Source organism: Pinus tabuliformis, chromosome 2_1 (assembly GCF_031772625.1).
Source record: "Pinus tabuliformis cultivar Carrire ecotype Pingquan chromosome 2_1, CPIR1, whole genome shotgun sequence".
NCBI lineage: Eukaryota > Viridiplantae > Streptophyta > Pinopsida > Pinales > Pinaceae > Pinus > Pinus tabuliformis.
This window is the reverse complement of record NC_142299.1, coordinates 983,882,705-983,895,884: the sequence shown is the minus strand read 5'-3', so window position 1 is coordinate 983,895,884 and position 13,180 is coordinate 983,882,705. Positions and strand designations below refer to the sequence as shown.

At 36.9% G+C, this 13,180-nt stretch overlaps 1 protein-coding gene across 1 annotated transcript in view; it reads left to right on the top strand.

The window, feature by feature from the left end:
* Nucleotides 1–258: 258 nt before the first annotated feature.
* The window catches only part of LOC149203928 (glucose-1-phosphate adenylyltransferase large subunit 1-like), a 70,799-nt gene continuing 57,877 nt past the window's right edge, over nt 259–13,180 (top strand). The window contains exons 1-6 of the mRNA XM_089403618.1: nt 259–643; nt 3,997–4,110; nt 11,762–11,935; nt 12,127–12,219; nt 12,416–12,499; nt 12,674–12,729. Of these exons, the coding sequence (XP_089259744.1) occupies nt 401–643; nt 3,997–4,110; nt 11,762–11,935; nt 12,127–12,219; nt 12,416–12,499; nt 12,674–12,729 (764 nt within the window). The 5' untranslated portion in view covers nt 259–400. The remainder of the gene's footprint in view (nt 644–3,996; nt 4,111–11,761; nt 11,936–12,126; nt 12,220–12,415; nt 12,500–12,673; nt 12,730–13,180) is intronic.

Here is a 13,180-nt window from a genome sequence, read left to right as displayed (position 1 = left end):
GAATTGTGGGACACTTGGCCTACAGCGGCCGCACTAACTTTTCACATGCCCTTTTACCTACTCGCCACGTTGAATACCCAGCAGCGGTCCTTCCTGCCAAGTTACAACTTGAGAGCTCGTCCATCCATGCAACCCAACGAGATCTGCTGACGTCACTGGACATGTACAGCGAAACGGGTCCACACATGTGGCAAATCCCCACGGGACGTGGCACCCCCGCCATTTTCTCGTGGGTTTCGGGAGGGCCGATGTAGCTATCCCATCACACAACATATTTTCTACTGTGCGTGCCGTCCACTTCATTGACTTAAAAGCACCCCTGAGATTCAGTCTCGCTGCTGCATATTCTGAGAATTTGGGGATTTTTCTGTAGGGTGACTGGAATTGAGTCGAAACAGAGATGGCAATGGCGATGCTGCCGAGAACGGGATCGCAAGTTCGTCCCGGGGTCGAATTTGGCAATGGCAGATGTTGTATGGGAACTTCGGGCCAGTCCAGAAGAGCTGCCTCGAGGGTTTTCCATTCATTGCAGAAAAATGTTCTGGGATCGCCAGTCGAGCAATCGCTGTTAGGTCGGAAAGAACGTAAGAGTGTTGTCACGGTCCAGTGCTCTGTTCTTGCTGACGTTGCCAAAGAGATCGCGGTACAGACTGCCCCATAGCACATTGCTCATTTTGGAGGATTCTTCTTTCCCTTTACTCACTAATTTCACTGGTTGATTGGTTGTCCATGTGTTCTGTTCTGTTAGGGCCATGTCTGATTCTAACAGAATGGTGGGTGGTTGATTAGTTGCTGGATGAATATGCTTTCCTGCTTATGTATGAAATAACAATCATATTTTCTTATCATTTAACATTTTCAAATTAATTCCACCATCCTCTCCTCTTCAAGTCCATTTTAAGTTTTCTCCTTTTAACAGCCTATATTTCAAATTAAATCAAACAAAGTAGTTGAAGCAGAATAAAACAAATCAAGTAGAAACAAATTTAGCAAAGTGCCTTTAAGGAGCCGCTGTCATGCGAGGTCTGTGTCCTCTGTCCTCATAATGTATCATAAGAGTAAGAAGCTCTAGCCAGTCTCGGCTGGCTGTCTGTCTAGCGGTACATTGGTGGCATGACCTACTGCAAGAAACCTAGAAACAACTATACTGTTGTCTGCTGTGGGAATGTCTCTACTGTACCATCTACTAGTGCTAGTAAATCTACTATGTGGAGCCCATGTTCGATTGCCACCCCATTCTTGTACGGGCTTTACTTGAGAGCCCCCGAATCAGATGCATTCCACGTTCCAGGAGTTCTGATTCAGCTTCCACCAAAGTATGTATGTGAAAAAAGGTTTATTCTCCTCCGATCCCTTCTTATTAAAAGGTAAAATAAAATGAAATTTTAAAATGCCATGCTATGTTTTTTCAGGAGCTTTTGATTTATTCTCATTCAACTATTTGAACTCTATTTAATTTGACATATTTGGTCTTGTAAATGGTGACGATTAAAAAAAAGCCACTATATTTATTTTGACATATTTGGTCTTGTAAATGGTAACGATTAAAAACAAAGCCACTAAACGAATAAAGTTGAATAAAGTTGATGGGAAGATTGTTTGATTTATCTTTGTGATTAAGATCTTCTACCATAGTTTAAAAAAGGTTCTCCCAGTCCCTTTTTATAAAATAAAATAAAGAAACACTTGAAATGCCATGCTATTTTCATACTTGCATTGAAGTACATTCTCATTCAACTCCTTGAAGTCAGTTTGCTTTGAACTCAATTTAGTTTGACATATCTGCTCCTTGCCTTTTCCATTCAAAAGGAGGTGCTGCACCTTTGAGAGATTTTATTTGTGAGAGATTTTATTATTTTTAAGAGATTTTATCACTTTTGCTGCTTGATAGATCCGCGATTAAGATGGATCTACGTAGTGTGTTTGATAGATTTACGATTAAAATGGATCTAGGTGTGATTAAAATGATCAATTTCAACTCTCTAAAAAAAGTTAACAGAAAATTTGCACCAAATAAATAAGTCTGATTGGAAGCTCGTTTGATTTGTGTTTGTAAAATGGCCCTATACCTGTTTACCACTTGTCTTCAATAAACACACCTGCGTACATCTTGAATCAAAAGGACAGGTACAGTGATTTCTTGCTGATGAGACTCAATGGCATTTAAAGAAGCAGGGGATTTATGAATTGAAGGAAAACTCACACCTGGACTCATTGAGAATGGGATTTATGAATTGAAGGGAAAACTGACAGCTTGACTCATTGAGAATTATAAATTTCAAACTTCTATGCCTAGTGACTACTTTCTCTCCGATCCTAAAGGTGTCTTTGGGGTGCAAGTCTTTAGGTTGATGTAATCTCCTTCATTCCCGCACTAACATTGTTGGCTTTTTCACTGTCATGTAATTTCCTTCAGCCTTGGCTGTTTCACTGTCATGCTTTGTGGGTCATTTTTGGCTTGTCTTCTAATGTTTACAATGCTATTTTTATTGTAATGGTATGATGTAATAATGTCCTTTGTGGGTCATCTTTGGCTTGTCTTCTAATGTTTACAATGCTATTTTTATTTTTATTGCAATGGTATGATGTAATAATGTCCTCTCTCACTCCCGCCCTAACATTGCTATTTTTATTGTAATGGTATGATGTAATAATGTTCTCTCTTACTCCCGCCCTAACATTGTTGGGCTGTTTCACTGTCATGCCTTGTGAGTCATTTTTGGCTTGTCTTGTAAAGTTTACAATGCTATCTTAATGCAGTGGCATGTCTATATGTTGGTTTTGTTTTTTACATTAATGTTCTTTTTCTTATTGTGGGCCTGTGTTATGAATAATCCGACATGCATGGCAATTCTGAGATAGTGGTGGTTTATAAGGCATTATTCTAAAATAGTCGGTTTTAGGGTGCAAATCCCTAAGTTGATGTGATATCGTCCTTCACTACTTCGGTACTAGGTTTCATTCCGCATTATTAATCTCGTTTATTCATTCTCTTTGCATATCCACGGGTAGATTTTGTACCATATTGTACTCTCATTCTCCATCTGGTTTCTCATTGTACTTTGGCATGTAGTTTGCAGCAGAAATGCTTCTGTCTTTGTCAGATGTCCATGAAGTAAAGCCTGTGGTCAACTGCACTAAAGCATATTAGAAAGCTATTTCCAGCAGTTGTCAAAATACTCACAGACTGTTTTAATGTGAACTGTTTAGTGAAACATACATAAGACCTCCTCCATTGCGTGTTTGCACTGGGAGAAACTAATAACACTGCAGCAATAAATATAGTAGCTTTGTCCTGGAGAAAATTGGACTCTCAATTATTGGGCCCAATTCATCTTTGAACAATACTGAGGGAGTGATTGGGAAAGAGGTGAATTCGAACACTTGGATACAAGCATAAACTGTACACAATGAATGAGCATAAAGTCTTCTCCATTCTATGCTTGTCGTGAGGGAAACTACAACGGTGTATTGGCAGTGCCATCCTAAAACGATTCTGTGCCCATATTTATTCCTGCTGGATATACCAGTTTTGAAACTAAACATTCCTGCTGTCAATATTTGAAACTAAACATTCGAAGTGGAATATATCCAACTGTGCCAGGTCAGGGAACAAGCCATGGTAGTGCTTGGAAAATATGATGGAATCAAGGCATGTAGAATATACCAAGGATTGCTTTTATTGTTGGCATGGAATTATTGGGTAAGTGTTCTAATCAATATTAAAATGCTAAAAAGAGTTTCTATATCCAGAAAAACTGACATACTACTTCGATTGAACTCCGCAGGAATGTAAAACTTGACATGATTGGCTAATATTTAATCATGTCTACTCTAGAGTCTAAACCATGGTTTACGATTATGTTAATGATTTTCTCTATAAATCTTTTAGTACAGTTCTTCCAAGTGACTTGTATTTTTTGCATTTGCAAATTTATTGTACTTGGTAATATTTTTATCTGCTAAAAATCACAGTTTTGAATTCGATACTTGCAGGTGGCAATGCCTGAGAAGCCTCCTGCAGACCCTAAAACAGTACTTGCTATCATACTAGGCGGTGGAGCAGGAACACGGCTTTTTCCTCTTACAGGAAAAAGAGCCAAACCGGCAGTATGTATACTTTTGCGCTGATTTATTCTAGAATTGCCTAGATACGTGAAACTGATTATTATGATTTAACACCATGAAATGTTGATTTAACGTGTTAACTTATTCACATCTCCTTAAGTAATTTAGATTTTAAGAGAAGATTCAGATCCAAATTAAATTTCCTTAACATAAACATAAACCAGCAATATGAATGAATTAAAATCTTTTAACTTAAACCAGAATTTACGCTTACGGTGAGTGAAATTTGTTAGATCTGTTTGAGTATTCCAGCTAAATGAAATTTGAGATCAACAACCATATTTACCCCTGTTCAAAATGTAATAACCTGCGAATAGAAATGAGGCAAATATCTAGCAAATCGATCAGAAATATAGCATAAGAAGACAGCAATTTGCCTTAAATAAACCAGCCAACTAATGATTGTTATGAAGTGCAAAATGCCATCAAAACAATCTGATTTTTAAAAGTATAACTTGCAAAAGAAATATCAGATCAGTAGAATCTAAGAACAAAATTTAAATTTTGTGGGTTGGAAGTGGTAGATTGGTGCCTAAATTATCCCAGGGCTATGGGTCAAGTGCATGCAACTATTGAGGGTATTCCTTCTAAAGATGTAACGTTCTTATAGCTTGAAGCTACTGGCTTTAGGAAGGGACTCACTAAGGGAGCTCCTCAACCAAAAAGGACTGTAGAGTGGCCTTATCTAAGTGGAAAAACTATGCTTTTGCTCATTATGGATGCCTAAGGCATATAATTATTCTCCCTTGTGACAAAGTGACAAGAAAATAAAGGCTTACCATCTCCGATGTAGCTACTCTATCGCTTAAAGTCGATTTGCCCATCTATACCTACAAAAAAAAATGTCTCCAAGATTCTCAAGAATTTTTCACCACACAAGCTAGTTAATCCAATGATATCCAATAATACGAGGAGGAGGAGGCTCTTTATGTAGATGAAGAGCTCAACAACCTCAAAATAAAGTAAAAGTAGATATCTAACTAACTATCCTCAAATAACAAGTCCAACTAACTAAATAGGATAAGGTAAAAAAATAATAAAAGATGGTGGACTAGAGGCCACATGTACAACACGATAAGATAGACACCACAACCAAGTGGGTGCCCTCTTCATAATAGCAAGTGAATGATTTCAAATAATAACAAATTTCCTCCGTGGGGAGGTTCACCTAGTCATTGCTCAACTAGCTCTCATAGAAATAGTAAAGGTCACCTCACATGTGTATATGGTTCAATGAAGAAGTGTGCACCTTCAAAATGCTCCAACAAGATGTAACCAACCCATAACAACTCGCACATGTGAAGAAATATAGGCTCAAAAGAGTGCACTTTTAAGAAATGCTCTAGAAACCACCTCCACATGTGAATGAGGGGTTAAGAAGAATAACACTCACAAAAGAGTGCTCCAACAACCTATAACCACCTTGCTACCTTATACATGTCCTAATAAATGAGGGCACTCTCCCAAGAAGTGGCCCAATTAGCTATAACAACCTCCAACCAACCCAGTTAACCTTGTATGTGTGAGTGGATATGCTAGGAAAGTAAGTGCTCCATAACAAATGCACTACTAGGCTATATCATATGTAAGAATATGCTAGATAGAAGGTGCACCCTACCAAAACTGATCCATGTCCGCCATGAGTGATGAAGTAGGATACAAGTGTAAGTCATGATGATGTGTCCATGATGTTGAAGCAAATTCCTCTCATGAGGAGGGCCACATGTAGAAATGATGAGGTAGAACCTTTATCATGGTAACTAATGCATCGTGACAACTCCCAAGGTAGGTACGCATATCCCAATGTAGATCAGTGTTATTGGAACCGGACTGGAATTGGTGGAACTGGCCAGTTTGACCAGTTTGGGGATCAAACTGGTCCGATTCAAGGTTTGGAATCGGAAATGTCAGTTCGGTACTGAACCTTCCGAGTTTGTAATGGAATCCACTGGTTTGGCACTAAACTAGTGTTTTGTTGCTAAATTGACCGGTTTTGTATAGTTTGACCGGAGATTTTCCAAACACAAGTAAAAAAAAAGTCTTTCATTTTCATCTTTTTATTCTAATTATTAACATTTTTATGAAATGACTTTGGATGTTTCATAGTGGTTTTGACCTCATTGGATCTCATATGGAGAAAGTAGAATTTTAGATCTCACTCAAAATCCAACAAACTTAACATTTTTCAGGATTTTAGGATTGGTGGAGGATTGCAATGTTGTCATTGGATTTTGTCATGTATGAGGGTATGGAACTAGTATTTAATCAAAAGCACCAAGCCCTCTATGTACCTTGATGTTAGTGGCATTGGTTGTTCAACTCCTCTATCATGACCCTATTAAAAAATGCACCCATCACTCAAACAAAATCTTGACATGCTACGTTCTTGCTATCTTATTTTAATGCTTATAGAGTGATATTGATGATGAAGATCCCAATATAGGCAATGATTTTGATGATATGTAGGTATTTGTTGTAACATGGTTTTTTTGGATGCTATAGGCCATCTAGAGCTTGTTTGTTGATGTATTTTCGGTTCAGAGATGGATTGCACTCAATGCTATTTTGGTTATGTGCACCCTTACATGCTATATAAATGATAACTTTTTCTTATTTTTGTATAAATGGTTTGGAATCTGGATTCATATGGATGCACATGAATATATATGTTTTTCTTTCAAATTTGAATATTTTATGTCTTTTTGGTCGACTTTTTTTTGATCTGGTTTTTTTTACTGGTTCTAATCTGATTCTAACCGGTTCTCTTGGTTCAAAGGATTTTTTGGTTCGATCACCGGTTCAGTTTTGATAACAATGTAAATACATAGATCCTAGGGTAGATACATCGACACCAATGCAGTCACACAGATCCCAAAGTGATGTCTTGCATTCCAATGTAAGCACACAAATATCAAGGCATATATGTGAATCCCAAGCCATAGATGCAATTCTCAATGCAAATAGATGGATCCCAATGCTAGGCACCCACCTATATTGATGAGTCATGCTGCAATATAGATGTCATTAAGTGACATCTTTGAACTTTCAATAACTCATATAATTTTTACACGTTTGTTAAGTTCTACCATGGCGGGGCCAAAATTATCCTCTATTACATGTGAGAACTCTTAAGACCAAGATGTGTTTCCTAGGACACACAGTTAGGTGTATATGGTGCGACGAAATGTGATGTTGAGGGAAACTTGACAAGACAACCACTAGTGGCAATTGTATGAATGCGTATGGAAGTGAATGGGAAGATGAATGGTTGAACAAGATGGTTAGGAGATATGTATACATACCTAGACCTCTAGTAGTACAACTTGACCCAAAATAATATGAGACTTATCCAAAGAAAAATTATGACCCACAATGGTATCCCTAAGCAAAAGATAAACATTTAGAGTGTTATTATACATTATTAAATTATACCAATGTTCAACATATTCATGGTTAGTATAAGAAACATTAGCACAACATACAAACTAGAACCGATATTGTTGAATTTCCTTGAAATTCTGCTAGCTGCTTGAATGAACAATCTGAAACTACTTTTCTTTTCACCAAGACATAGAATTTCTCAACAATAGAAGCAGCGGAATTAATCACAGAAATATAGACACAATTACACAAGCGACAATAAATTTTTGTAGGGAACCCAACTGGGAAAAATAGAACCGATACTGTTGAATTTCCTTGAAATTCTGCTAGCTGCTTGAATGAACAATCTGAAACTACTTTTCTTTTCACAAAGACATAGAATTTATCAACAATAGAAGCAGTGGAATTAATCATAGAAATATAGACATAATTACACAAGCGACAATAAATTTTTCTAGGGAACCCAACTAGGAAAACCCTCTGCTAGCGGTAGAATTTTATTGACAGAAAATAGAGCAATCTGATCTCTTTTACAAGGCAACTATTTCAGCAGAGAATACAACTTATCTCACTGCTTGGACTAAGGTAGAGACCTCCCTGCAAGACTCGACCTGTGCTCCCTATTTCATTGCATCAGTGTTGTGAAAATAGTGATAATATCGGAAAATCGCAATAATATTGGAAAATCGCGATTTTTTGAGTTTGGCAATATTATCGTCCGATTTTTACGTTAATTTTATTTTCGCAAAAAATCGCTATAACTTGAAAAAATCGCGATTTTTGGGGAAAAATCTTGATAAGGAGGTGATACAACCTACCCAGGCTACCCTTGTCACCAGTAGAGGACGTGGTCTACCTCCTGTAGCTCCTAGTTCTTCAGCTTCTAGAGCACAGCAGAGTCCACTGCCAACTCCACCGACATCTACATCTAGAGGGAAAGGGAAAGCTATTGCATTCTCGCAAGAAGGGCAGAGGAAATCAGTGGTATTAGGCTTTAGTTATTTGGTTCATTTCATTGTATATGACATTATGACTCATGATATGAGATACATTATTATATTTTTTGTTGATATTTTGAAGCTGAGTTGGCACTTAGGAGTCAGGACTTACTATTCAGGACATGATTCACTGTTATGTGTGATGTAGCACTAGAAATGATATTACACATTTTATATATTAGTTCTTTTATCATATATATGTGTCAATGTATTTATTTTATGTTGTAGATGCTTTAGATATTAAAAAAATTGGAAAAAAATGAATCTTTTTATATTTTACGATTTTTTCCCGATTATTTCCCGATTTTTATGATTTTTCCTGATTTTTTCGCTTGCTGATAATATCCCGATAACGATAACTGCAACATTGCATTGCATTGTCTGGCTCCTATTACCTAGCGCTGGACAACCCCTATTATTTAGGAATTTTTCCTAAATCCTAGCACACTTCTGCAAGGAAATTATCTACCTCTTCCCACAACAAGCTCTCACACACACAACCTGTGCATACAAGAATGAATTACAAAGGTGCCTTCATCCTCCTTATTGTTGAAAATTGTAACTAGGTTCGGTCATCATAATTGTACTTGTATCATTATGTATTTTATGTAAAAAGCAAAAAGAAGAAAAATATTTTTTATTATTTCATTAGTCAAAGCACATTCTTCATGCTTGTTAGGGTTTATTAAGTCAAAAGAAAATTATGTGAGTCAAGTCCCATTTGGACTTTTGTAAGAAAATGGAAAAATAATTTTATTTGTGTCAAAAAGCCAAATTTGTCCTCCACAAGATCATGTCGGCCCCCCTGGACAAGTCGACCTTGAAGAGGCACCTATTTGACCTCCTAGGAAGTGTATAAATACAAGAGAAGTTTGACCTCACTTCCCATCCACCACCACTTCAATTTCTGTGCAAGAAGATGAATTTAGTGAAAGTCAAAGGAAAGAGAGAGAGAGGAAAGTCAAAGAAAGGAGAAATTTGAAGTTTTTCTGCCCTAGATCTGTGAATTTTTCTGAGGAATTGCAGGCCCGAAATTTCAGGAGGGCCAAAATTACAGGGGCTGAAATTACAGGGCTGAAATTTCAAGAGGTGACTAGATTTCAGATGTTTGACCAGCGTTGACTTTGTTGAATTTGACTTGATGGAGAAGCTTTGAAGGAGGGCTGGCTTGGGCTGTGTGGCAGTCTTTGTTTTGGTCTTGGGTCTTGGATATCTCACTTTGATCTGATTTTATAAAAAGAGAATTTTCTGGGTTTTCCCCCTTGTGGGGTTTTGGCTCTGGCTTGGAGAGCCTAATTTCTTGTGTTCTTTTGTTTCTTTGTGATCTTCATGTACATTTTGGTAATTGCTTGATGAAGAAGAACATAACACAATAATAAAAAGCCAACAAATGCTCACAAGTAATTATCATGAAAGAGAAATCAACTGCCCTATTGATTTCTCAACATGGTATCAGAGCTAAGGTTAAGAGAAGGCAGCTTGAAGTCACTTCCAGTTGGCTTATTTGTAGACAATACTACAACAATCATCTCTCCAAAAGGAAGCAACTCTCTCTCTCAAAAGACATCACTGAAGGTTTTTGAAATCATAATCAAGTTCTCACCCACTCACCCAACAATCTGGTTTGTCATCGTTGAAAGTAGTCATCACTTTGAAGGAGATCATTATCATGTCTAAGATCCGAAGTATTCAACATCTAAATAAGAAGGTTCGAAACTTATATTGTTCCAAGATCTATTCTCTGTTTCAGATCCAAGCTCAAGAAAAAGGATGGCATCTACTTGTTTGGTAAGATCTAAGCTTGTTGCTATCCAAGATATAGTTCAAGATCCAAGTTTGTTTAAGTTTGTTGACTACAAATAACAAAGAGGTAACATAGTGAATTTGACTTTGTAAATAGTATGCTGCACAGTATCTTGGTCTAGACTCTAAAGGAGTCATGGCATAGAAATATTGTTTAGTATCACCGAATATGTTGTAAATTTAATCATTGTAAATAGCAACATCTACGCATTATAAATTGGATTGTATTCCAGTAGCTACAACAAGAGATGCTCTGAAATTCACAGAAAGAAGTAAGCTGAATTTATTTATTCACAACCTAAGATCATATGACCGAGAATTGAGATGCCACAATTTAAGCAATTAAGGATTGTGAAGTATGATACTAGTAAAAAAACACTGAGAAATTTAACCTAATGCAAAATGAGAAAAGATATTTTAGAAAATGCAGACTTAGATAGTTATTCAACCTGCATCCATGCACACTTCAATAATAGCCGAAACTGTTTCTACCAACTAACTTTGCGTGTAACAACTTTCCTTCTTGATTTCATAGATACCTTATCAGTTTCCATTCCAAATGCCAGGTTTCCATCCTTTAGATCTGGCATTGTTGAAAACTTGTTGGCAAATACCTCTATCATGTCACCAATCCTTTTTCAAGATAAATGTTTACTTTCCGATGAACTGTAATCAATGGATATAAGTTTTGCAAAGAATTCAGCTGGCTTTACATGCTCTTGACAAACAAACCTGGAATATATTCCTGCAATAAAGCGTCTGTAACATTGGAAACCTGGAAACGAATCCATATTTTCCAGAAATGGATCCAATATTCTTGAAACTCCTTTGAAATGTTTCCAATCTCGGGCTGACCATTTCCGAAAAAGTGAACGTTTCGATGCTGTTTCATGTGCGTTGCAGTATCCGAAACGCTGAATGGCGTTTCTAGGAGTTTGGGGCAACATTTCTGGTATCCTAGGTCTCATCCAAACAAGGGGAATATCATCTTCTCCTTTGTCATAAGTAGCATGGATTTCTTTCATTTAGGAGACATGAGCTTCTCTTGGCCCTACACACTTTTCCCCTAAACATTTTGGCACACCCCATTTCCCAAAAAGGCCTCCTAAGCATCTCATCTTGCCAGTTGTAAGAACATCCTTTGTGAAAATTTTGGGGAGAAGCCTGGGCTGTCACTGCATATAACGTTACACAAACAAATGGTGGATTATATTTTTTCCATATTTTAGGTAAGCACCACGTGGCAATTGTATTTTTCATTGTTATCAAGTATTGGTTTAAAATTTTTAATTACTTCAAGCAATATCGGTAATAATTTTAGAGATGAGGAAATGGAATTTTTCAACTATATTAATACTGTCTTTTCAAGTCAGCATGGATTTCAATCATTTTTATCATACATGTTGTCTCTCATTTTCTTTTCATTTTTCCTTTTGTTTATGATCTTACAGGTACCAATTGGAGGCGCATACAGACTCATTGATGTACCAATGAGCAATTGCATTAACAGTGGGATCAACAAGATATTCATCTTAACACAGTTTAATTCTCAGTCTCTAAATCGTCACATTTCCAAGGCATATGGTTTTGGAAATGGTGTGAACTTCGGTGATGGCTTTGTGGAGGTACGTACCATTTGTTTGGGTAGTTTACAGTGATCCTTTTCTATCGCTCTCCAATGTTACATTTCCAGATTTGCAATTATGCATCTCTGAATCTGATATATTTGAACAGTCTTGAAAGTATGTTGTCTAACATGTAATTTCATGAGGGAATTTGATTTATGACTTCTCTTTTAACCCTAAATTCAGAACAGGTTCTAGCAGCCACTCAGACTCCAGGTGAAGATGGGATGAATTGGTTTCAGGGCACAGCAGATGCCGTGAGGCAATTTATGTGGCTTTTTGAGGTTGGTTAGAAAAAGGAAGTCTCTCTCTCTCTCTATATATATGGGGTAAAATATTCCATAGGTTCAAGACCGTACAACAAACAAGGCTCAAAGTCATGAGCTAGAGAGAGAGTTTAGGATCGATCTTCTGTATATGATATGGCTTTATGTTTGATTGTAACCTCCTCTCATAATTTTGATTACTTATACATGTCAGGATCCGAGGAATAGGCATATAGAACATGTTATTATTTTGTCGGGTGACCATCTCTACCGTATGGACTATATGGACTTTGTACAGGTTAGTTATTTTTATGATCATATTTGAGACTATACAGGGTCCATTATGATTCATTTATGCTATCTTTGCGTATGGATCACCTTTTGCTGAATGAGTCATTACCAACAATAGTTTCGTAGGTGGTTGTACCTCTCCTGCTGTTTTTTTAATTGACCAATAAATAACTACTTGCAGAAACACATTGATAAGGAGGCTGATATCACAATTTCATGTGTCTCGATGGATGACAGGTAAGATCCTTCACATTTAACTTTTTAAGCAATTGGCATTATTGTAAAGGTTGTTTACGTAATCTTCATTTATGGAATAGGGCGTTTCTCTAATTTTTACCTGTACTTTGGATGTTTAATATAACTTTTTTAGTATTGTGGCATTTACTCTTGAATAGAAAATGGCAGTAGTTGTAGTAGCAATATTCAGAAACTAAAGTATGCTCTTGTAGCAAATGAAGAATGCCTAATTCAATATTGAGGTTATACTATCCATGATGAACCGCAGTTCAGTACTCAAAGAACCATGAACACAATGCCATAGAGTTTAAGAATAGGACACTTGACAAGATAAAATTTTATATGGATAACTTTTTCTAGAGAAAGGGATTCTACAGAATAACCTCACTCCGATAATATAACTACTGTGTGATGGAAGCGAGGGAATGGCAGTTGGTTTCCAGCTTTGAAA